At 50.8% G+C, this 21604-nt stretch overlaps 1 protein-coding gene across 2 annotated transcripts; it reads left to right on the top strand.

Annotated features, from left to right (window-relative positions):
- Window positions 1-1296: 1296 nt before the first annotated feature.
- LOC120396474 (C-type lectin-like) lies at window positions 1297-20330 on the top strand. Of its 2 annotated transcripts, XM_039521410.1 has the most exons (6): window positions 1297-1419; window positions 2733-2811; window positions 16725-16819; window positions 17104-17241; window positions 18718-18832; window positions 19985-20330. In XM_039521410.1, the coding sequence occupies exons 2-6, from the start codon at window positions 2745-2747 to the stop codon at window positions 20050-20052; spliced, it is 483 nt and encodes a 160-aa protein (XP_039377344.1). In that variant the 5' UTR covers window positions 1297-1419; window positions 2733-2744; the 3' UTR covers window positions 20053-20330. The 2 variants fall into 2 exon arrangements, with proteins under 2 accessions (XP_039377344.1, XP_039377336.1); XM_039521402.1 differs by lacking the exons at window positions 1297-1419; window positions 2733-2811 and having other exon boundaries at window positions 16631-16819.
- Window positions 20331-21604: the final 1274 nt, after the last annotated feature.

Here is a 21604-nt window from a genome sequence, read left to right as displayed (position 1 = left end):
GATGGGACGAAGGCCTGAGAGAGTTAAATAAAACCCTCAAAGTCTAATGGCAGGGTCTTCAGATTTCCCAAACAGTTTGAGGAAACTATGATTTTCTGCAGCTTTTCACTAGAGTGTGACCCAGCCCAGAACTATCTTGTCAAACTAACCTGAGATATTTTTTGATGCACTCACAACCTTTGGTTGATAACGGTAACAGGGTTGATGTCATCTACCTGACTTCTGCAAGGCATTTCAATTGGTACCACACGGCAACCTAGGACAATACAAACTCCACATGCCAAACCCTGCGTCAGGGCACAGTAAAAACCTGAACTGTGGCAAAAGCCCCCCACTGTAACAGGAGCCATGACCACCATATTAAAGAGACAATAAATATCCCCAGATATAAGCAGCCAAAGCACAGACATGTGAGAATAGAGTCACTTCAGGTGCTTTCATTGGGCCATCATCAGCACCTACATACCAGGGTAATGGGCTCCCTTGAAATGCAGCAGAGAGACAGACACGAGGGAGCGTGGGCAGCCCAGAACAGGGCCAACCCCTCAGCCACAGGCAGCACCCTCAAGTTATCATCCAGTCCTCGTGGGCCTGATTGTCCCCAGCACCATACATGACCATTTACACCAGGGCCCGGTACATGTAAATCACCACCCAGGGAGGATGGTGCTTTTCCCAGTCTCTTCGCACAGGTGTAAATGACAACACCCAGTGCAGGGTGCTGATGAGCCAAGCACAGGGCATGTGATGGGCCGAGGGCTCCCCAGGCTTGAGGGCCAGGAATAGCCATTTTACCCTGCACTGATGGGGGCCAGGCCCCAGCTGGTGCGAGTCCAGTGACCCCTGTGGAGCTCTGGCCAGTTCACACCCACTGGGGTTCTAGCCCCGGTGATTCCAGCGGAGCTCTGAGCAACGCCCCCACGCTGGGGCTCTGACCCCAAGGACTCCAGTAGCCCCACACCAGCCTGTACCCGCTGGGGATCCCCCGCTGACTTCAGGGGGGCTCCAGCTGATTTACACTCCCTGGGGCTCTGCCCGGAACTTTCCATGGGACAAGATGGACGTGAGCAGTTGGGCCAGTCAGGGCCAGGGCAGGAGAGCTCCCTACAGCCACACTGACCTCAGCGCTGACCGACGAGGGGGGAGGGAACAGCTTTTATTTTATCTGTTCTCTCAGCCCTGACAAGCACTTTCTCCTGCTCACAGCCGAGTGGATGGGTGTGTCAAGGTTCCTCTTATCTCTGTTTGCCTGGGCATTAAATGGTGGTACCTGCCATCTGGACAGATTTGCATGTTCAGTATTGACACCTAGTCCCCTCCCCACACTGGTCTATAAATGCCCCAGGCGCAGCCAGTGTCCCATGCAGGCTGCACTTGATCCGACCTTGCACCAGAGCAGCTACACAGAGAGACAATCAGGTGAGACCCTGGCTTCCTCCAGCTTTTTCCTCCTTCTGCTCCGGGTGGCTGGCGGCAGCTGATCCATTACAGGGGCGGGTGCCTGGATGAGTCCCCTGATCCGGGGCCGTCTCTGTCTCACCCCTTCCTCCCACCCAGCACAGCCCTGCATGCAGCACCCTAACGCCCTTCTGAGCCCTGCCGAGCGCTCTGCCCCTCCAGAGCTGGGCCCGGCATCCAGTCCTGTGTCCAGTCCCCATGGAGCATCACTCTGCAGGGCAGCTCTCCCACTGGGACCCTTCTCCCAGGCATGGTGCCACAGGGATCCCAACCCCCACCACAGGGTGCAGTAACTATTACCCCTCCCCACCATCCCAAACACACAGTGTTGGCTTTCCAGACACTCAGTCTCCCTGGAGCTGGAAATATGAGTGTGATTCAAACACCTGTTAGTGGGGGAAAGGCCCCAGGCTGGGGTCAGTGGGTGTCTCATGTATCAGGTGCTGGGTGATAAGTTGAGAGGCTCCAGGTTTCTAACACTAAACTGGTCTCTAGTCAGAGAACATTGCAGAGGTGCTGCAGCTGCAGCTGGCATTCCAGCCATGTGCACACAGACTGGCCTCCATCCTGGTGGCACTGGGGCCTCTTCCAAACTTTTCCTTCCTCCCACCTCTGCTCTCCCTCCACGTTCCATGTAGGTGGCTACCGTGGGGACCTGCCAGCCCCAGCACTGGTGAGAGAGGGACAGCGGGAGATGGCAAATGCTCCTTCTGAGAACTGTTTTTCTCTGCAATGGGACCCTGTTGCCTAGAACCCAGCCCCATCTGAGTGACCCCAACCTCCCAGCTGCCCCCCCATCTCCTCCCCACCTGCAGCCCTGGTTCGGGGAGTCCCTGGCGGTGTGCCTTGCAGAGCCCAGTCACTGAGCAGCTGAGACGTGGCTCTCAGCTGGGTGTCCAGTTCTGTCCTGCAGCGCGGCTCGGTGAGGGCGAGGGGCGGAAGGGCCCTTCAGAAGCAGGAAGCTGGGCTCTGAGCTGGGTCCGCCACGGCTGGGGTTAGGGTTTCCAACCCTCCAGGACTGGCCTGGAGTCTGCAGGAATTAAAGATTATGTGATGTGATTAAATCTCCAGGAATACGTCCAACCAACATCGGCAACCCTAGCTAGGCGACGGGATCCCTCTCGGGGCCCTTCCATCCCAACCAGGCCCATTAGCAAACAGCCCCAGCTCTGAAGCGCCTCCTCCTGTGAAATGCCACACAGCGGAGGGGGGTCGCTCCAGGGCGCGTCTCAGGCTCTCATGGCCCCATCTCCCTTGTGTGTTTTCTCCCCAAGGGAAGCGAGAAGATGGGGCCAGTCGCCTACTTCAGCCTCTGCCTCCTCGGCTGCCTGATCTTTAACCCCTCGCTGGAAGGTGAGTCCCCTGCCCGGCCCCTCGGAGCTGGAGACCCCAGGCTCTGTTTGCCCTTGATGGGAAGTGAATTCATTTCACTCAGGGGCCCCAGCACCACCATGTGGCAACAGCCAACACAGCTGGGTCCCCAGAGCCCCTACCCCACTAAGCCAGACCCCAGCCAGTGGTTCAGCACCTGTCCAAGGAGAGAAGCTGCTTCCTGCTCCCCCAGCTCTGGGTGCAGAGGGAATCCCTGAGACCTGGGGCTGAGTGTGAGAGACAGACTAGGAGCTAAACCCGCCCCCATCTCCTGCTGCTGCTTAGGGGGTGTCTTTCTGCAGCAGAAAGGGGAGGTCCCATCCCAACCAGGAAACAGAGTGTGGTGATAACATCCCAAATGAGTGACATCCGTTTCTTTCATTGGGCTCAGAATGGCGCCTCTTCGTAAACTTGATCCTTCTGATTTGGGATAATCCAAACTCTTCCCTCCTCCTCCTCCACTCAAAATAAAAATGCTGGGACCCATAGACTATTTCTCCCCTCTCCTTCCCTACTTAGCCCCACAAATCTCTGCACTTACTCCACACACTGCTAATCCCTCCCCCCACCACCACCCATCTGTCACTAGCTCTCTGCCTTCCCTTCCCTCTCTGGGCCCTCAGCTATCAGAGAATCATAGAAATGTGGGGCTGGAAGGGACCTCCAGAGGTCACCTTGTCCAGCCCCCCACACTGAGGCAGGATCAAGTAAACCTAGATCATCCTTGACAACCTGTTTTTAAAACCCTCCATTGACAGGGAACCCACAGCGTCCCTTGGAAGCCTGTTTCAGAGCTTCATTACCCTGAGAGTTAGCAAGTTTTTCCTAATATCAAACTTAAATCTCTCTGGCTGCAGATTAAGCCCATTACTGCTCATCCTACCATCAGTGGACATAGAGAACAATTAATCACAATCCTCTTTATAACAGCCCTTAACAGATGTCAAGACTGTTCTCTGGTCACCCCTCAGTCTTCTTTTCTATAGACTGAATTTGCCCAGTTTTCTGAACATTCCTCACAGATCAGGTTTCCAAGCCTTTTAGTGTTTTTGTTGTTGTCCTCTGGAATCTCTCCATCTTGTCCACCTCTTTCTGAAAGTGCAGCACCCAGAGCTGGACACAGAACTCCAGCTGAGACCTCACCAGAGCCAAGCAGAGCAGGACAATAACCGTCCGTGTCTTGCGTACAACACTCCTGTTAACATGAGCCAGAATGATTGTAGCCTTTGTCTGAACTGTATCACATGGTTGACTCTCATTCAATTTGTGGTCCACTATAACCCCCAGATCCTTTTCAGCAGGACTACAGCCGAGCCGGTTATTCCCCATTTTGTAGTTGTGTGTTTGATTTTTCCTTCCTAAGTGAAGTACTTTGCACCTGTCTTTACTGAATTTCAGTTGGTTGATTTCAGACCAAATATGCAATTTCTTAAGGCCACCTGGCTTCTAATCCTGTCCTCCAAAGTGCTAGCAATCCCTCCCAGCTGGAATTTTGTCATCCACAAAATTTATAAGCGTACTCTCCGCTCCATTATCCAAGGCATTCACAGAAATGTTGAACAGTACCAGACCCAGGACAGACCCCCCAAGGGACCCACTAGATGTGTTCCACCCATTTGAAAGAAAATAAGCAAACCTCCCCAACTACACCCACCTAATAGTGATTTTACCTAGATCACATCTCCATAGTTTCCTTATGAGAAGATCATGTGGGACTGTGTCAAAAGCATTTCTAAATCAAGATCTATCAAGTCCACAGCTTCCCCCTCTTCTCGGGGTCAGTAACCCTGTTAAAGAAGGAAATGAGGTTGGCTTGGCATGGTTTGATCTTGACAATGCCATGTTTGCCATTACTTATAACCCAATGATCCTCTAGACGCTTACACACTGATTGTTTCATCATTTGATCCAGTATCTTTCCAGGGATCAAACTCAGGCTACTGGTCTATAATTTCCCAGATACTCTTTGTTCCCTTTTAAAAGCCATGTGGTGCTTGCCTGTCCCCCCTGAACAAGCTCTACCTCTCTCTAGCGCTATTCCAGGCGTGAGATTTAGAACACTAAATCTCTGGGATGCTGATCAAGTCATAGTTTAGTTTATATACTAACACTTCCAGTTCCTCCATGTATTCCCCATTCTCCTTGCATTTGTGTAGAGACATCTGAGATGTACAGCAGATTCCCGCACTGTTATCCCTCTTGTTGCTGCTTTCACCTGTTGTGTTTGGTTGTCATGGTTTTTGTTGCTATGGCAACTGAATTAGATTATTAGGGGATAGCCCAGCCGGTTTCGGCCGGTTGGGTGAGCTCTGTGTCTGTAAATAAAATGGTAGTTTTCTTAGCTGTCTGCTGTCTGGCCTCAAGTGGTTTCTTCCTAAACCGGCTGCCCCCAAGGATACAACAAGTGGCGACGAGGATGGGATTCCGGTGCTGCTCCAGTAACAGAAGGAAGTAGAAGTCAAGGTAAAGAACAAACAAACAAAAAAGCTGCTTGTTTGCACTGACTGTGAAAGTGAAACTAAAAATCATGGCTACTCTGACCAGGTCACTGGAACCTTTTGATGAGAATATAGAGCAGTGGCATGTGTATACTGAGCGTTTTGAGCTTTTTGTTATTGCAAATGACATTACAGAAGCGAAGAAGGTGCCAATATTCTTAAGTATTGTAGGGGCTAAAACCTACTCCCTGCTACGCAGCTTACTACACCCTGTTAAGCCAGCAACTAAATCTTACAGTGACATTGTGGAAATCCTGGGGTCCCATTTTTCCCCAAAACCACTGGTAATTGCTGAAAGATATAGGTTCCACAAAAGAGACCAAAAGGAAGATGAAACAGTTGTACAATTTGTAGCCATTTTAAAAAAGCTAGCAGAACACTGTGAATTTAAAGAAATGTTAAATGATGCCCTGCATGACAGGTTAGTGTGTGGCCTCTACAGTGAAGCTATACGGAAGCGCCTACTGACAGAGGCTCAGCTTACCTTACAGAAGGCTGTTGATATTGCTGTCTCCATGGAACTGGCTACAAGGGAGGTGCAATACATCGGTGCATCCCCTAGGGTGAAAAAAGTGTCACAAGAACTGACCCACAAAACGGTGCAGAGTCAAGAATGTTACCGCTGTGGTAAGCCGGGTCACCAGGCATCGGAATGCTGGTGTAAGGACCTGGTGTGTCGACACTGTGGCAAAAAGGGACACATTGAGTGTGCCTGTAAACAAAAGAAAAGGAGGCCTGTGGTCTGGCCGACAAAAAGAGGAACCCTGCATATCCTACAGCAGACCCAGGATGATCAAGGTGACACCTCAGCGCAAGAGAAAGTGCCACTGCATGTTTTGTCTTTGGCAGTGGGCTCACATGAATACTGGGTAACCCCGTTATTGGATGGCAAACGTATACGCATTGAACTGGACACCGGTGCAGCCGTCTCACTGATCTCCGAGACTGTGTATAAAGAAAAGCTACAGCATCTTCTGCTTAAGGCAACAAAAACTGTTCTGAAGACATATACGGGAGAAGCTGTGCCTATGCTGGGCACTATTGATGTTAAGGTGGAGCTCAATGGACAGGTGGCTAAATTGCCACTGTTTGTGGTGAGAGGTGACTACCCAGCCTTAATGGGTAGGTCTTGGCTTGGGAAGATTCAACTGAACTGGGCAGAAGTGCACCGGATGACTAAAGAAGAAACCAGTGTAACCCCTATACTAAGGAAACATGCTGCTGTTTTTGAAGATGATTTGGGAAGTATGAAGGGAATCACTGTGACATTGAACATTAACCCTGACAGTCCACCAAAATATCTGAAAGCCCGAACTGTGCCATATGCCATCAGGCCAAAAGTTGAAGCAGACCTGGAGCGCCTGGTCACCAATGGAGTCCTAATACCAGTTACCCATAGCTCATGGGCCACTCCTATCATTCCAATAGTGAAGAAAGATGGCTCTCTCTGGATTTGCAGTGATTTTAAAGTCACTGTCAACCCAGTGTTGTGTGCAGAGCAATACCCGCTTCCCCGCATCGATGATCTCTTCGCAGGCCTGGCTGGGGGACAAAAGTTCAGTAAGATTGATCTGAGTCAAGCATATTTACAGATGCACGTCGATGAAAAGTCCCAAGAGCTGTTGACTATTGTGACTCATAAGGGGCTTTATCGATACTGTCGCCTACCCTTCGGAATAACATCGGCTCCCGCCCTGTTCCAGAGAGCTATGGACCAGATCTTGTGTGGCTTGTCAGGAGTTCAGTGCTATCTGGATGATATCCTGGTCACTGGAAGAAATGAAGAGGATCACTTAAAGAATTTAGAGGCTACCCTACAAAGACTGGAAGAGTATGGCCTACGAGTTCGCAAAGACAAGTGTGAATTCTTCAAGCCCTCTGTTGAATATTTGGGACACATCATCGATTCTGCAGGTCTTCATAAGGCCCCTGCAAAAGTTAAAGCTATTGTGGAGGCTCCCCCACCACAAAATGTAAGCCAGCTGCGCTTGTTTCTAGGACTACTGAACTATTATGGAAAGTTCATCTCACAGTTAGCCACACTGCTAAAACCACTTCACGAGCTCCTTGGGCAGAACAAGGCCTGGAAGTGGACTGAAGCTTGTGATGTTGCATTTAACAAAGCTAAGGATGCATTGCTAAATTCTGAAGTTCTAACGCACTTTGATCCATCCTTACCCCTGCAATTGGCCTGCGATGCCTCCCCTTATGGAGTGGGAGCAGTCGTGTCACATATTATGCCTTCGGGAGAAGAGAGACCTATTGCTTTTGCTTCACGCACTCTAAGCAAAGCAGAAACTAACTACGCCCAAATCGAACGTGAGGCATTAGGAATTGGTTTTGGAATTCGGAAGTTTCATCAGTACCTGTTTGGGCGAAAGTTTACTCTTCTTACAGACCATCGACCTCTGACATCAATTTTTGGACCCTACACAGGCATTCCCCCATTAGCTGCTAGTCGTATGCAACGTTGGGCATTGTTACTTTCAGCACACACATATGAAATCAAATATCGGAAATCCACTCTGCACGGCAATGCAGATGGCCTCTCAAGGTTGCCTTTGCCGGTCAAACATCAAGATAGTGCCCAAAAGGAAATCTTCTACTTTGAACAGGTAGAGAATACACCCATCACTGCTACTCAGATAAAGAAGGCAACTCGCGTTGACCCAGTATTGTCCCAAGTTATGGACCTGGTGATGCATGGAAAATCTCGACAAACCTCTCCGGTCTCATCCGACCTTGTTCCCTACATGTCCAAGCGGACGGAGTTATCAGTCCAATCTGGTTGTTTGTTGTGGGGGAGACATGTCATTATTCCACCACCACTGAGATCACAGATGTTAGAACAGCTACATTCCGGTCACTGTGGAATAGTGCGCATGAAGGAAATTGCACGAAGCTATTTTTGGTGGCCTGGATTGGACAGCGTTATTGAAGAGAAGGCAAAAGCTTGTATGTCATGTCAGGGTGTGAGGAATGCACCCCAGTGGGCACCCCTACACCCATGGGACTGGCCTGAAAACCCGTGGCAACGTATTCACGTTGACTTTGCTGGCCCCCTTGAAGGAAGCATGTTCTTGATGGCAATAGATGCCCATTCTAAATGGCCAGAAGTCTCTATAATGCAGTCCACTTCTGCAGAGAGTACTATCCAAAAACTACGAGGACTCTTTAGTCGTTTTGGTCTGCCAGAACAACTTGTGAGCGACAACGGACCGCAGTTCATTTCTCAGGAGTTTCAAAATTTTATGAAGGCAAATGGGATACACCACATCACGTCAGCACCATATCATCCATCCACCAACGGATTAGCTGAAAGATTTGTGCAGACAATGAAAAACGCTTTGAAATCAGCAAGGGGACAACACTCCATTCAAAAGCGTCTGGATACCTTCTTACTTTCCTACAGAAACACACCTCATGCTACGACCCAGGCATCCCCAGCCTTTCTAATGTTGGGACGACAGCTGCGCACTTGCTTTGATCTGCTGAAACCTTCTGAACCCCGACAAACTGTGCAACATCAGCAGCAATATCAAGTCATCAGACAGGCACCCAGAGCAAAAGACCGAACCTTTAGCCCGGGTCAGCCAGTTTTGGCTCGGAATTATACTTCCAGAGCTAAATGGGTCCCGGACACAGTCATCACTCAAACAGGACCTGTTTCCTACACAGTCCGGACTGCAGAGAATCTTACCTGGCGGCGACATGTAGATCAGCTGTTGCCAGGTCATGCCAGTCCTCAGGACCCATCTGCAGTTGAGGGGTCTGACTTCACCTCTTCTGGTGAGGCACCGAATCACGAGTCACCTGTTCCTGACTGTTCTCCTCCATTACTGCCGGCGGCTGAGATACCCCTTTGCCCAGCACGAGCTGATACCACCTCCTCACCCATTCGTGCTGCGGACCCTGAGCCCCTAGTGCTTTCGGGTGCAATAACACCAGAAGTTCGCCGTAATCCACCTAGAGACAGAAGGCCTCCTCATCGGCTGGATCTTTAGCTAGGGCGAACCCACGGTTATGGGGCAAAATCATCCCCAGGGTTTAGCCGGGAATGGAGGCAGTCTACCTTCCTTCTCTAGTCTAGTGTGTGTTTTATTTAGGGGATGTTCTTATTAGGGGGGGAGGAATATGTTGTGTATTTGGTTGTCATGGTTTTTGTTGCTATGGCAACTGAGTTAGATTATTATGGGTTAGCTCAGCCAGCTTCAGCCGGCTGGGTGTGTTCTCTGAGTCTGTAAATAAAATGGTGGTTTGTTAGCTGTCTGCTGTCTGGCCTCAAGTGATTTCTTCCTAAACCGGCTGCCCGCAAGGATACAACATCACCCTTTTGTAATTTTCCACCTCCTCCCCCCAACCACATCTAACCTTCTGTTAAAATCCTACAGGTGACTTTGTCACCCACCCCTTTTGAATCTAGTTCAAAGCCCTCCTCACTCAGTTGGCAAATCAGTATGTGGTGTCCCTTCAGCCTCTACTAAACTCCAGTGCCCCCAACCTCCCCTCTGCTCCCAGTCCCACTGACATCCAGTGCTCCCCATCCTCACCCCATAGTCCCCTCTGACTAGGGTGACCAGATGTCCTGATTTTATAGGGACAGTCCCAATTTTTGGCTCTTTTTCTTATATAGGCTCCTATTACCCCCCAGCCCCATCCCGATTTTTCACATTTGCTGTCTGGTCACCCTACCTCTGACTCAACCCCCTTGATACTCCTTCCCGTCAGGTTCCCCAGAGCTCCTGCGCAGAAGATAGGAGGCGACCATTTTCCTTTAGAACAGCCCAGCTCCTGTCCCCTTGGAGAGGAGACAGGTGTTGCCGGCCCAAAGGGCCCGAGGAGGAGCAACAGCGGGGTTCGTTGCCTGGTGTGCGTTGCACTAATTAACACACGAGGGTGGAGAAGCAAACCAAGTTTATTTGAGCTCAAATAAGGTGCAAGGGAGAAATTACAATCTCAAATCCTGCACACCCGCACGCAGGTGGGGTCCCAGCATTTATACCCCCCTTGTTTTTCCCCCTTTCTCCCTCCCCCTTGCAACAGTTACACTTAACACTATAATGTAGCTTGTTAGAACTGTTCTCATTCGCATATTTATCTATGGCCTTCACAGCACAGACGCATGCAGACTTTCCTCCCCCTTCTCCCTCCCCGTCTTACTGCCGCTTTTTGCTGTTTTGAGCTATCCTGCAACTGCAAGCTAAGACAGCTGACAGTTACACATTTTGCTTGCTGTTTATTAGCATCTTAGGCTGGTTAAAGTTTACAGCATGGAAGAACTTTGGTTCACTCAGGCCCAGAGTCACAACTTTGGTTCACTTAGGCCTAGGGACACCAACAACTCCCCCCTTTGAGAATACTCAACAAATTTTTGGCTGAGTTTTCTCAAACTTTGAGGACAAAAAGCAAGGAAGCTCTGCAGAAATATTCACAACTGCTCTTTTGAGCTTAGTCACCCCCAACCCAGGAATGAATGCATGGACAAAAGAGTGGAATCTTGTTCATTTAACAACTAAGGGATCGGGGCACTGACTATAAATCAGGTAGGTATACCAAGTGGTTTAATTTCCCAGATGTCTCAGTGAATAATTTAGTCCCATATGCATCCTCCCCATGGACCCGGCAGGATTCGGTATGTGGGAGCCCACACCCACCCTAACCCGTCCCTATGCTTGGAAGGAGCACTGTGAATGTCCACACTTCCATTCAGAAAGTGTCCAAGTATGTTTCCATGACCACAGATCAGATGGTACTCCTAATGTGTCTGTAAGGGCAGTGGGCCAAGTCTGGTGCTCAAGATCACTCAGAATGGCCATCAGCTGGTTTTTCAGGAAATCCTGAATTTTTAAACATACTAGATCCCACTGCAATGCCTTCCCAGCCTCAGTGATATTCAATACCATCTCTGTCAGTAACTTCTGGGTCACAGAACTAAGGGTGGAAATGACATGTAACTCACCAACTCCAGCCTGTACTTGGGTTAGTTGAGCTCCAGAAATAAGGCTAGTGGCCTTTTCTAGTTGGCCCAATTTCTCATCATGTTCTTGGCTTTTAAGAATATTCCAAATGGCTGCTGCACTATTGGCCCCAGCCCACAGGGATCTGGTTAATTCCCTCTTCTTCCAGAGGAAATAATCCAGGCTCTCGGTTGTGCTAATCTAATGGCAGCCCCTTGTGAGCAATTTGAGTATGTAGAAGCGATCTGGAAACTGGATAAGGGCAATGTCATTTAAAATCCAATTAGGGAGGGCAATACATGCTGAAGGATTTATCCAAAACACAGGGCGCAGCCTGTAGAATAAACCCCAAAATCCAATCAATACCACATTCCCAAGCAGGGGTCCCACAGATTTCTTCCTGCCAGTGTATAATTCTTTGTTTCTTCACCAGGGTCAGTTCTTAATGTCCTTTTTGGTCAGGAATTCCTGGACTTTGGCAATGTCAGTGGAGTGAGTGTTTCTTCTTCTTTCCCAAAACAGTTGTGGTTCAGCATTCTACAGGGGAGAGGCTGCCAGCACATCACCCTGTAATGGTTTTGCTTTTTCTAGAAAAGTTTAAAGGCACAATAGATCTGTCAGTGGACAAGGGAGAGGTTAACGAGCACTTCACCTTGTCCTTTTTCCCTGCTGCCCAGAAAGCACAGTAGAACTAGAAGAAGGAGTACGCTGATCATCAGTAGAAGTGTCCTCCCGAGGTGGAGGGGTCTTTTTTTGCAGTGAGATGCATGGGTCCAGGCAGGTAGTCCTTGACACTTCACAGCAGTGTTGGTGGTTAACAGGACTTGGAAAGGGCCTTTCCAGCGTGTAGCCAAGGCAGTCTTTCATTGATGGATCTTCATGTAGACCCAGTCTCCTGGTTCCAAGGAGTGGCAGGGCTGCTAGGGTCTTTGGGTAGCGCTTCTTTACCTGTGACAAAAGAAACCTAACACATTTCATTAGTGCCTGGCAATGTTTTACAAATTTCATAGCTGCGTGGGCAAATTTAAGTCCCCCCCTTTTTCTGGTTATCAGCCAAGTTTTAACTGTGAGCAGTGTCCTTGAATGGGGCCAGTGCCTTATCCTTAGACTGAGCATGTTAGCTTTTTTTTTTCTCAGTTAACTCGTTCTTTTTCCTTTTCCCATTTTTGGCTTTTTTTTTAACCTTTAAAGAAAACTTTTACCTTTTTACATATACACCTTTTGTTAACAATGAACACATACACATTGCCTTATACAGTACATTAGTCTTATTATTTAATGTATGCCACATATACCCTTTCACTAAAATAACCTTATTACAGAGCTTTGGAACAACAAGCCAGGACAAGCACACCCACTTTGAGAAGTTCACTCAATATAACCTCTAGTCCAATAGCTTCCCACCATCCCCAGTCCTCTGGCTAGAAGTCTGAGGTAGCCAGAAGGATCCCATGTACAATATGGGGAGTGGGTTAACTTTCCATGTCCTTGCTTCCAAAGACTGTTGGTATGCAAATTTTAATAACAATTTTCAATTAAAAGATTTGGCCAATGAAGTTTCTTTCTCTTACTTAAGAAAATGTATTAGACTTTAGTATATCACATTTTTCTGATGTATCCAAACACTTTGTATTCTAAGTTGAACAAAACAAGTATCTGCATTTCAATCCAACACTTCCACTTGATTTCAAATCAGACCATCCCATGAAAATATTAAACACAACAATTCTGGCCACAAGACAAACACCACAAGACAGAACATAGAACACAAAACATAATTTCTATTGTGCCAGCAAATGCATGGTACGTTGAATGCTGTTCAGCTGGCATCAGTTCTCTCTGATTATCTGAAAGACAAAAACAGAGGTCTACCTCTTCTGGGCAGTCAATCATTACTTAAAATATACAAATACCCTTGTTGATTTTAGGTAAAACAGGGGAATTACCCCATATTTTCTTGTATGTGTTTTATAGGCAGCCCAGGTTTCAGTGGCTTCTACCTTATCAGTTAGATAATTTGCATTAATACAGATGCTTTCCGGCTTGCTTTTTACTTTTAACTCCTGCTTTTAAACACTGAAAGAAACACTGAAAGAAAACATCACCACTTATAGTGCCCTTAGAGCCTAATACAACTTTAATTACATAGCACTGAGGAATTACGAACGAGAAGTTCAGTTCCGCCCACACACCTGATGCCCAAATGAACAGAGCAGAAAAACAACAGTAACCGGTTAAACAGAACAGAACCAGAACCAGATAGTGCACCAAAACCAGATAGTGTTTCCTTATCTTATTAGGACTCACCTTTAATCATGCAATTCTTAACATATAACATCAACAGTACCAAACAAAGCAAACATAAAATAACAAGGGTAAAACAGATAGACTCATAGACTCATAGACTTTAAGGTCAGAAGGGACCATTATGATCATCTAGTCTGACCTCCTGCACAATGCAGGCCACAGAATACCACCCATCCACTTCTATAATGAACCCCTAGCCTATGTCTGAGTTATCGAAGTCCCCAAATTGCGGTTTGAAGACCTCAAGCTGCAGAGAATCCTCCAGAAAGTGACCCGTGCCCCATGCTGCAGAGGAAGGCGAAAAACCTCCAGGGCCCCTGCCAATCTGCCCTGGAGGAAAATTCCTTCCCGACCCCAAATATGGTGATCAGTTAAACCCTGAGCATGTGGGCAAGACTCACCAGCCAGCACCCAGGAAAGAATTCTCTGTAGTAACTCAGATCCCACCCCATCTAACATCCCATCACAGACCACTTAGCTGCTGATAATCAAAGATCAATTGCCAAATTAATTGCCAAAATTAGGCTATCCCATCATAACATCCCCTCCATAAATTTATCAAGCTTAGTCTTAAAGCCAGATATGTCTTTCCCCCCACTACTCCCCTTGGACTGATAGATGGTGTAAATTCTGCAGGGCTCCCCCATTCTTAATTGCTCACCAAACTGTGACAAATTTCTGTTACCAATTTATCCCTCATGTCAGGTGATCAGGCTGACACTGCAGGACGTTGGGGGAGGATAAAGAAAACACACCATATAACCAAATTTTAAAGCTTCATTGAAAATAATAAAACAACAATGGAGAGTGTTGGGAACGCTCCCACATCACTCAGGAAAAATATGAATGCCCCAAGCCTTAAGCCACTTTAATACTCACACATGTCCAGACTGGCCACGTCTGTGTATAACGTTCAGAGAAGGGGAATAGGTGGACGGGAGATTATCCTGTATACAGCTTGTCCAGAATTTTCAACATGCTTCCGCCCTTGGGAGGGCTGTTCTTTTACACCCTGGAATCTCCTGCGGTGTCTTTTTCAGAGATTCCAGTCCAGGTCAGCTGCCTGTGGCTTCTCCAGTGTCACCAAGCCACACCAGCTTCGGGGTTGCAGACTGTTGGATCTCACTGGACAGTTAAGCTTTGCAAATGCAATCTCAGTTCTGTAACTTGTATAGCCTTTGGTTTGCCTGTCTCTATCTTTCCACAGCCAGCTGGGGCCGAAAGCAGTTTTTCTTTGTACTTAGCATAGTCTGCATTGATTCTTGACCTTGAACGCAGAGCAACATTCTCTTTATCTCTGGGCCAAGCTGAATTTCAAATTAACCCGTTCCTAGACAAATTGCTCACACTGTGTCAGAGGCTTTTCTTTGATGATTAAAAGCTCCTCTGAGATGTATGATCTTATCTAGATTGAAGGTACCTTCTAATGGGCATTGTTTAGATGGATCTTCACGCGTGTGAAGATTCCAATTCTCTAAATACCTGCAGGTTTTAGGACCATAATGTACGTTCATGTAATATGCTGGGGTACCCTTAGGGGGTGAGGTGGAATGTTTAGACTGTCCCTTACCCATTTTCCACTCACACACACAGAGAGGGTGCCCTGTCCGCGCTAGCGGCTCATAAACTAAGGATCTCTCCCTACAGGGCACTCACACAGGAGAGACTAATGAGGATGACCACAACTCTCCTACACCTCCCTTCCGCAAAGAGCGTCGGCTAATCTCTGGGAGACGGCGCCGGTTATTCTGATTGCATCCAGTGAGATGATCAGACTGTCAGTAGCCCACACAGAAAGGAAAGGGGGGGAGAGGGAAGATGGGTTCACACACTCCTAGACCCAGGTAGCTTCCTCGCCGGATGATGCCAGGCCGAGTCAGCCCACCGTGGGTCGGATCTCCTAAAGATCCACTAGTTACCGGGCTTGCGTTAGAGTAGTCCTGGTCACGAGCTTTTGCTTCACAGGGTACTCTGGGCATCTTCCGGTAACAGTCACTCACACTGGTATACACACACACACACACACCAAGGCCATTATTTCCTATTGCCATGATGCATTTTATCTTGCTGCACAGTCAATAAGTTCAGATGGCATGAGCCCAACAGAGACAGACGTCCCCGCGGACAGTCCTCCTCCCAGTGCAGCTCTGGGGCATATGATGGGGGATTTTTTTACAAGAGCTCTCCATACAAACTAGAATGCATTCTAAGGGCATACACCCTACCCTGCCTGCCCCATACTTTAGGGATACGGAGACACTCGGCGTCCCCAGGTCATAACAGGCAAAAGTCCACACCACTGGACTGTTCCTACCTTATCCACAGGACCGGTTCCTCACCGTCGCCCGCAACAGCTTCTCCACTATCTGAGTGCGTTGCACCGTTGTGTCCTCCAAGGTCGGCCCGACGCGTCTCTGCCGAGGCCACCGGTAAAGGCACCGGTGCGCGCTGGGCGTCGGCTGTGACCGTCGTCCACCGGCCACTGGAGGAGTCCGGGCAAGGCACAATTTTGCCTCGAGCCCAACGTTGGGCGCCAAAACTGTTGCCGGCCCAAAGGGCCCGAGGAGGGGCAACAGCGGGGTTCATTGCCCGGTGTGCGTTGCACTAATTAACACACCAGGGTGGAGAAGCAAACCTTCACAGCACAGATGCATGCAGACTTTCCTCCCCCTTTTCCCTCGTCTTACTGACGCTTTTTGCTGTTTCAAGCTATCCTGCAGCTGCAAGCTAAGACAGCTGACAGTTACACATTTTGCTTGCTATTTATTAGCATCTTAGGCTGGTTAAAGTTCACAGCATGGAAGAACTTTGGTTCACTCAGGCCCAGAGTCACAACTTTGGTTCACTTAGGCCTAGGGACACCAACAAAGGGGTAATTTTCAGTAGGACAGCCGTACTGCTACGGACAAAGGGGGCAAGGGAGTGGCAGCTGTTTTAACTGACTGGCTTCAGCCCCATTGAAAGTAATAGGAGATAGTGGCCATTTTGAGAGAGGGCAAATGTTCACAGGATTTGGGGAGATCTGGAGAAGCTGGAAGGATGACAGCCGGCAGCTCTGCTCCCATTCTCTTCTCCGAAACAGCCTTTCACCACACTGTTCTCTCTCCCCATCCCATCCCCTCTCTCGGATCAGGAATAGGGGCCACATCCTGTCCCAGTGACTGGCTGCTCTACCAAGATCGATGCTATGCGTTCTTCCCTGAAAAGGTGTCCTGGTCAGAGGCTGAGGTACGAGGCTCTTCTCAGGGATCCACCGGGTTGGGGGGTTAGTGGGCAGGGGCTGAAGGGGTTTGGTGACATCACCTCTTGGCCCTGGGTATATCCCTGCAGAGGTGTGGTGGGGAGGCTGCAGAAGTGATGTGGCCCTGGGGCTCGGGAGCACTGATGGGGGCTCTCTCCCCCCACAGCCATCCCTGCTCTTGCTGCAGCCTGGTGGGGCAGGACCCCACACCAGTGCCAAACAGTGTCCTCCGGCAGGAAGGTAACAGGCCTCGCTGATGTCCCTGCTGCAGGTGCAGTGTCAGTATCACCACAATGGGGCCCATCTCGCCTCCATTATCACTGCTGCAGAAGGGACCGTGGTGGCCAGATACATCACCGAGTCAGGCTTCAAGGATAACGTCTGGATCGGACTCCACGATCCCCGGAAGGTGAGTGCCCAGAGCCTGCTTTGCCTCTGGCAGCTGCTCCCTCCCCGCCCCAGGACTCTGTTTCCCAGGGACTGTGCAGAGACCATGAGCCCTTCATAGAGTCTGCCAGGTTCTCCCTCCCCCACTCTCAGGGTCTCCCATCTGCACTCCACCTTTAACCCCTGCCCTCCTGCACCCCTTCCATCTCCATCCCTCCGTAAGCTCCGACTCCCCTTTGGCTTTTCCTTCTAAATACAGCCAGGCCCTGCTCGCCCCATCATCAAACTGTCCTTTAACCTGCACCTGCCTCCCCAGCTACTGCCCCGTCTCCCTTCCCCCTCCCAGCTCATGCAATGTGCCGTGTCCTCCCCCTGCACCCCACATCCCGGCTCCACTCCACCCTCAACAAGTTTTCTAGACACTTTTTCCTGCCCAAGATTTGAGCCTCTGCTCCCGCTTGGGGATCCTGTCCTTGCCTGGTTCTCCTTAGGAGAGCCCCCAGCTCCTTGGGGCAGGGAGACGAAGGGGGAGCAGCCACAGGCTGGGAAGGACGTCCCAGAGGGGGAAGGAGCCGTTATGAACATAGAACTAGAAAGAACCTCCAGGGTCACTGAGTCCAGCCCGTGCTACGGCCGGCAACCCCCTCACACCACCCCCTGCGTAAACCTATCAAGCTCCCTCTGAAGCTTTGTCTCCATCAGTTTCCTTTCCCTCCCCCCTGCACAGGGAGGTGCTGGGGTCAGGAGGCTCCCTGAACAGCACACACAGACTGAGCCCCTGGATCCCCTGCCCCAGACTGTAGGCTGGGCTGGACCCAGAGCGATAGATGTGAGAGGCTCCGTATCCCTTTCTCTAGTGTCCTCAACTATCCACCTTAACCGGCCCTGGCAATGGATGGGCACTAGTTCTCTGACCCCCGAAGCCAGCTAGTCCCCCCAGGGAGCTGAGGCCAGGCCAGAGCCAGCACCTCTAGAGGTGAAACACCCCATGTCCCATTCTCTGATTCTACTGCGCTACCCAGTCCTGCTAACTGGGGTCAGACTGACGCTGAGCCCACTGGAGGGGAAAAGGCCTCGTGTCCCATTCACTGATCCATCCGGCAGCTCCATCACAGACACACTTTTATTTTGCTTAAGCAGGATGAGATCATCCACCTTAAAACCACCAGTGCCCCCCGGAGGCCCGTTCCCATGGGGTTTAGGGACTAGAACACACTCCAGAGTAACTGCTTCATGGTGCAGAGATTTGTTAATACAGGCAAAGGGCATGGAAGGAAGAAGGTGAAATTCATGTGCTAAGTGTTACTATTAGATCAGCGACTCCAGGTCCGATCCCCCTGAGCTGGCCTCTCCCCACCGACTGCCCCACGGCCCTTCCCCGACTCTCCCACTGCCTGAGTGGGGCACTTCTGTGTTGGGTTTAGGTGTTTCTATGGTGCCTTGTCACCAAGATCTCTTCTTTTGGGGACCCTAAGACTTTTCTCCCCTGTCTCTGCAGTACAGACGCTGGAGGTGGACTGATGGCTCCCGGTATTACTACAAAGCTTGGAACGCCGGGGAACCAAACAATGATTATGGTGTCGAGTACTGTGTTGAGCTGGCGAACCACACAGGTAAGCAGACATTCAAATACACATGCACCAATGAAGGAGCCACACACTCCAGCTCTCTCTGCAGGCATGGCCTCCTGTCCTGTCACCCTGCCTTCTCCCTCAGCCCACATTGCTGCTCTCTCTCCCCTGATCTCACCCGAAAATTCCTCCCCATGTGTCCCAGTTTGAGGCTCAGCTCCAGCCAGAGACAGGCCATCCTGTACATTTGGCCACAGACGATCAGTTAAAGGGAAAGACCCAAGCAGAGCTATTGCCCACTAGGTGATATGCAGGCGGGGTTCTTCCATTGGTGCCTTTGGCACCCTGATTCTGGAGGCAGCCAGGGGCTATTTTGGCCCCAGGGCAATTTAGAGCAGCCTCAGGGCTGTTCTGACAGTGGCAGTAACAACCTGGACAGCCAGAGCACAGGGGCTTCAGCCACACCCCAGCCTGTCCCCTATGCTGGGGAACCAGGACTGGGCAGGGCAGCTTTCTGTGCTGGGTTCCCCTAAGCAAGAGGAACCCCCAGCTGGCCATTTCAGCCATTTTCCTGCTGTCCGTGTTGCTGGAGTGGCATGCGGGATGGAGCAGAGCTGAAGGTCTCACCCCATTCACTGACAATAGGACGGAAAGCTGGACGAACAGGGAAAGCTCACTCGCTAATTCATGAGGGACTCATTCTTCACGGACCATGCTAGTCACACAGCTCGCCCAGCCCCAGATGCTCACGAGTCTGAATGTTCTGTTCCCAGCCCTACCACTGATCTTCTGGTGACCTTGGGCAAGTCACTTCCCCACTAAGGGCCTCAGTTTCCCCTCCCACCTCTTGTCTCCTTAGACTGTGCTCTCTCTGGGGCAGGGACTGCCTGTCGGTGTGTGTATGGACACAGCACCTAGCACCAAGAGGCCCCGTCGTGCTCTCATCAGACACATTCCAACACAATAGAAGAGGGTTTCCCGCTGACACAGCGTCCCTCAGGGAGCAATGGAGCCTGTCCCTGTCTGAGGCACATGGGGCTTCATCTCCAGCCTCCTCATCCTCACAGCCTCATGCCCAGCAGCTGGGGCGGGGCTTCTCTCAGCAGGGTGCAACGAGGAGGGATGTCACTGTAAGGGCAGGAATGGCCCCACTCGCCCTTCTCCTGCCCCAGTGATTTCTGTTTTACCTTCTAGGATTTAACGAATGGAACGATAAAGAGTGTCATGTGAAAAACGCCTACGTTTGCAAGTATCGACCCTAGCCAGGGGAATCGCTCGCTTGCACCTGAAGTGGGAGCTCAGCGCCTGGGATGCAAAAGAACTGGGCTCCTTGGGCATGATCAGGCAACGTCCCAGACTTTCCGATGCCTTTGCTGCATGGAGGGCCTGTCCCCTCCCTCCCTGAGAGACCAGATCTCACTTCCCCAGCTGCAAACCCTCTTCCCCCAGGTGTCTCTGTTCTAGTTACACGCCTGCCCCTTCCCTCCCTTCCCCTCAGTGCCTGCAGCCCACGACAAGAATAAACTCTCCTGAGTGTGCAGGTCTGTGTGTGTCTCCTCTGTCCCATTCCTGGCCCCAGGTAGCGGTGCCCATCCAGCCCCCTCTGACTGTGTCCTGACCCGCCCAGATCCCAGGGGAGGAGAGGACTGGGACCCCCAGAGGGAGGCAGGATGGGTCAGACCTTTTGGCTAAGGAACAGGACTTGGTTTCCCTCCCGATATCTGCAATACCCAGAGTTTCCTCTCTCTTCTGGCCACCCATCTCCTCCTGGTCTCATCTCCACTCAGACCCTGAGCTCCTCAAAGCAGGGACGTGACTAGCTGTTGTGTAAACATCAGGCCCCACCAGAGCTGGAAGCATTTGCCACCAGGGTACTAAGCAGTGTGAGGTCCCTGAATACCAGCCCCTGGGCCTTGTTTCCAGCTGGTCAGTGTTGGACAGTGACGGGGTTATGTTACCACTCCTGGGGGAATTCTGCACCACTGTGTGTGCAGAAAACATGCCCCCGTCCCCTTCCCCCACACCCACCCCGCCATACACAAAATGTCTTTGCTTCCCTGCAAAAAGTGATGAGGAAACAGTTGGAAGCCATGGGGGGAGGAGGAGTTGCTGGGGAGGGGTGAAATTTGGGGGCATTTCCCCCCAAACAGAGGTGAGGTGTGGGGCACATGGGGTTACATGCCACGCCCACCCCCCATGTCTGTGAGCGAGCGCAGAGCTGCGGGTCTGAAAGAGGCTGTCCCTGGGCTCTGCTGCCTTTGCAGCTGGACGCCTCTTCCTGGGTCCTAGTGCCACTTGGGAGCTGGGAGCCAGCCTGTGTTCTGTACAGTGCTGAGTGCCCACCGTGGGGCAGGGCAAGGGGGGCGAGGTGGTGTGGTGTGGGAAAGAGACAGTGGGGAAGGAAGGGTGTTGGGAGGGGGAGGGGGCAGTGGGAAAGAGAAGAGGAGAGGGGAAGCAGGGGTGGGGGGGCAGCAGGAGCCCGGCAATGAGCCCCACCTCCTCTGCACCTCACCCAAACGAGCCCCCCGGACACCCACCCCACTGAGCCCCAACCAGCTGCACCTGGATCCCCTCTGACGAGCCCCCCCTCCCCTGCACCCAGCCCCCCACCGCTGAGCCTCCCACACCCAGCCCCCTCTGCTGAACCCCTGACCACCCCGTAGAGTCCCATTAACCCTGCGCCTGGAACCCACCAATGAGCCCCTGTGCATCCAGATTCCCCCACTGAGCCACCCACACCCAGACTGCCCCACACAAAACTCTCTTGCCCCACAGCTGGATCCTCCCACACTAAACTCCTCCACACTTGGATCC

Source organism: Mauremys reevesii, linkage group 1 (assembly GCF_016161935.1).
Source record: "Mauremys reevesii isolate NIE-2019 linkage group 1, ASM1616193v1, whole genome shotgun sequence".
NCBI lineage: Eukaryota > Metazoa > Chordata > Testudines > Geoemydidae > Mauremys > Mauremys reevesii.
The sequence above is the reverse complement of the archived record's forward strand: the minus strand, read 5'-3'. Positions and strand labels throughout refer to the sequence as shown.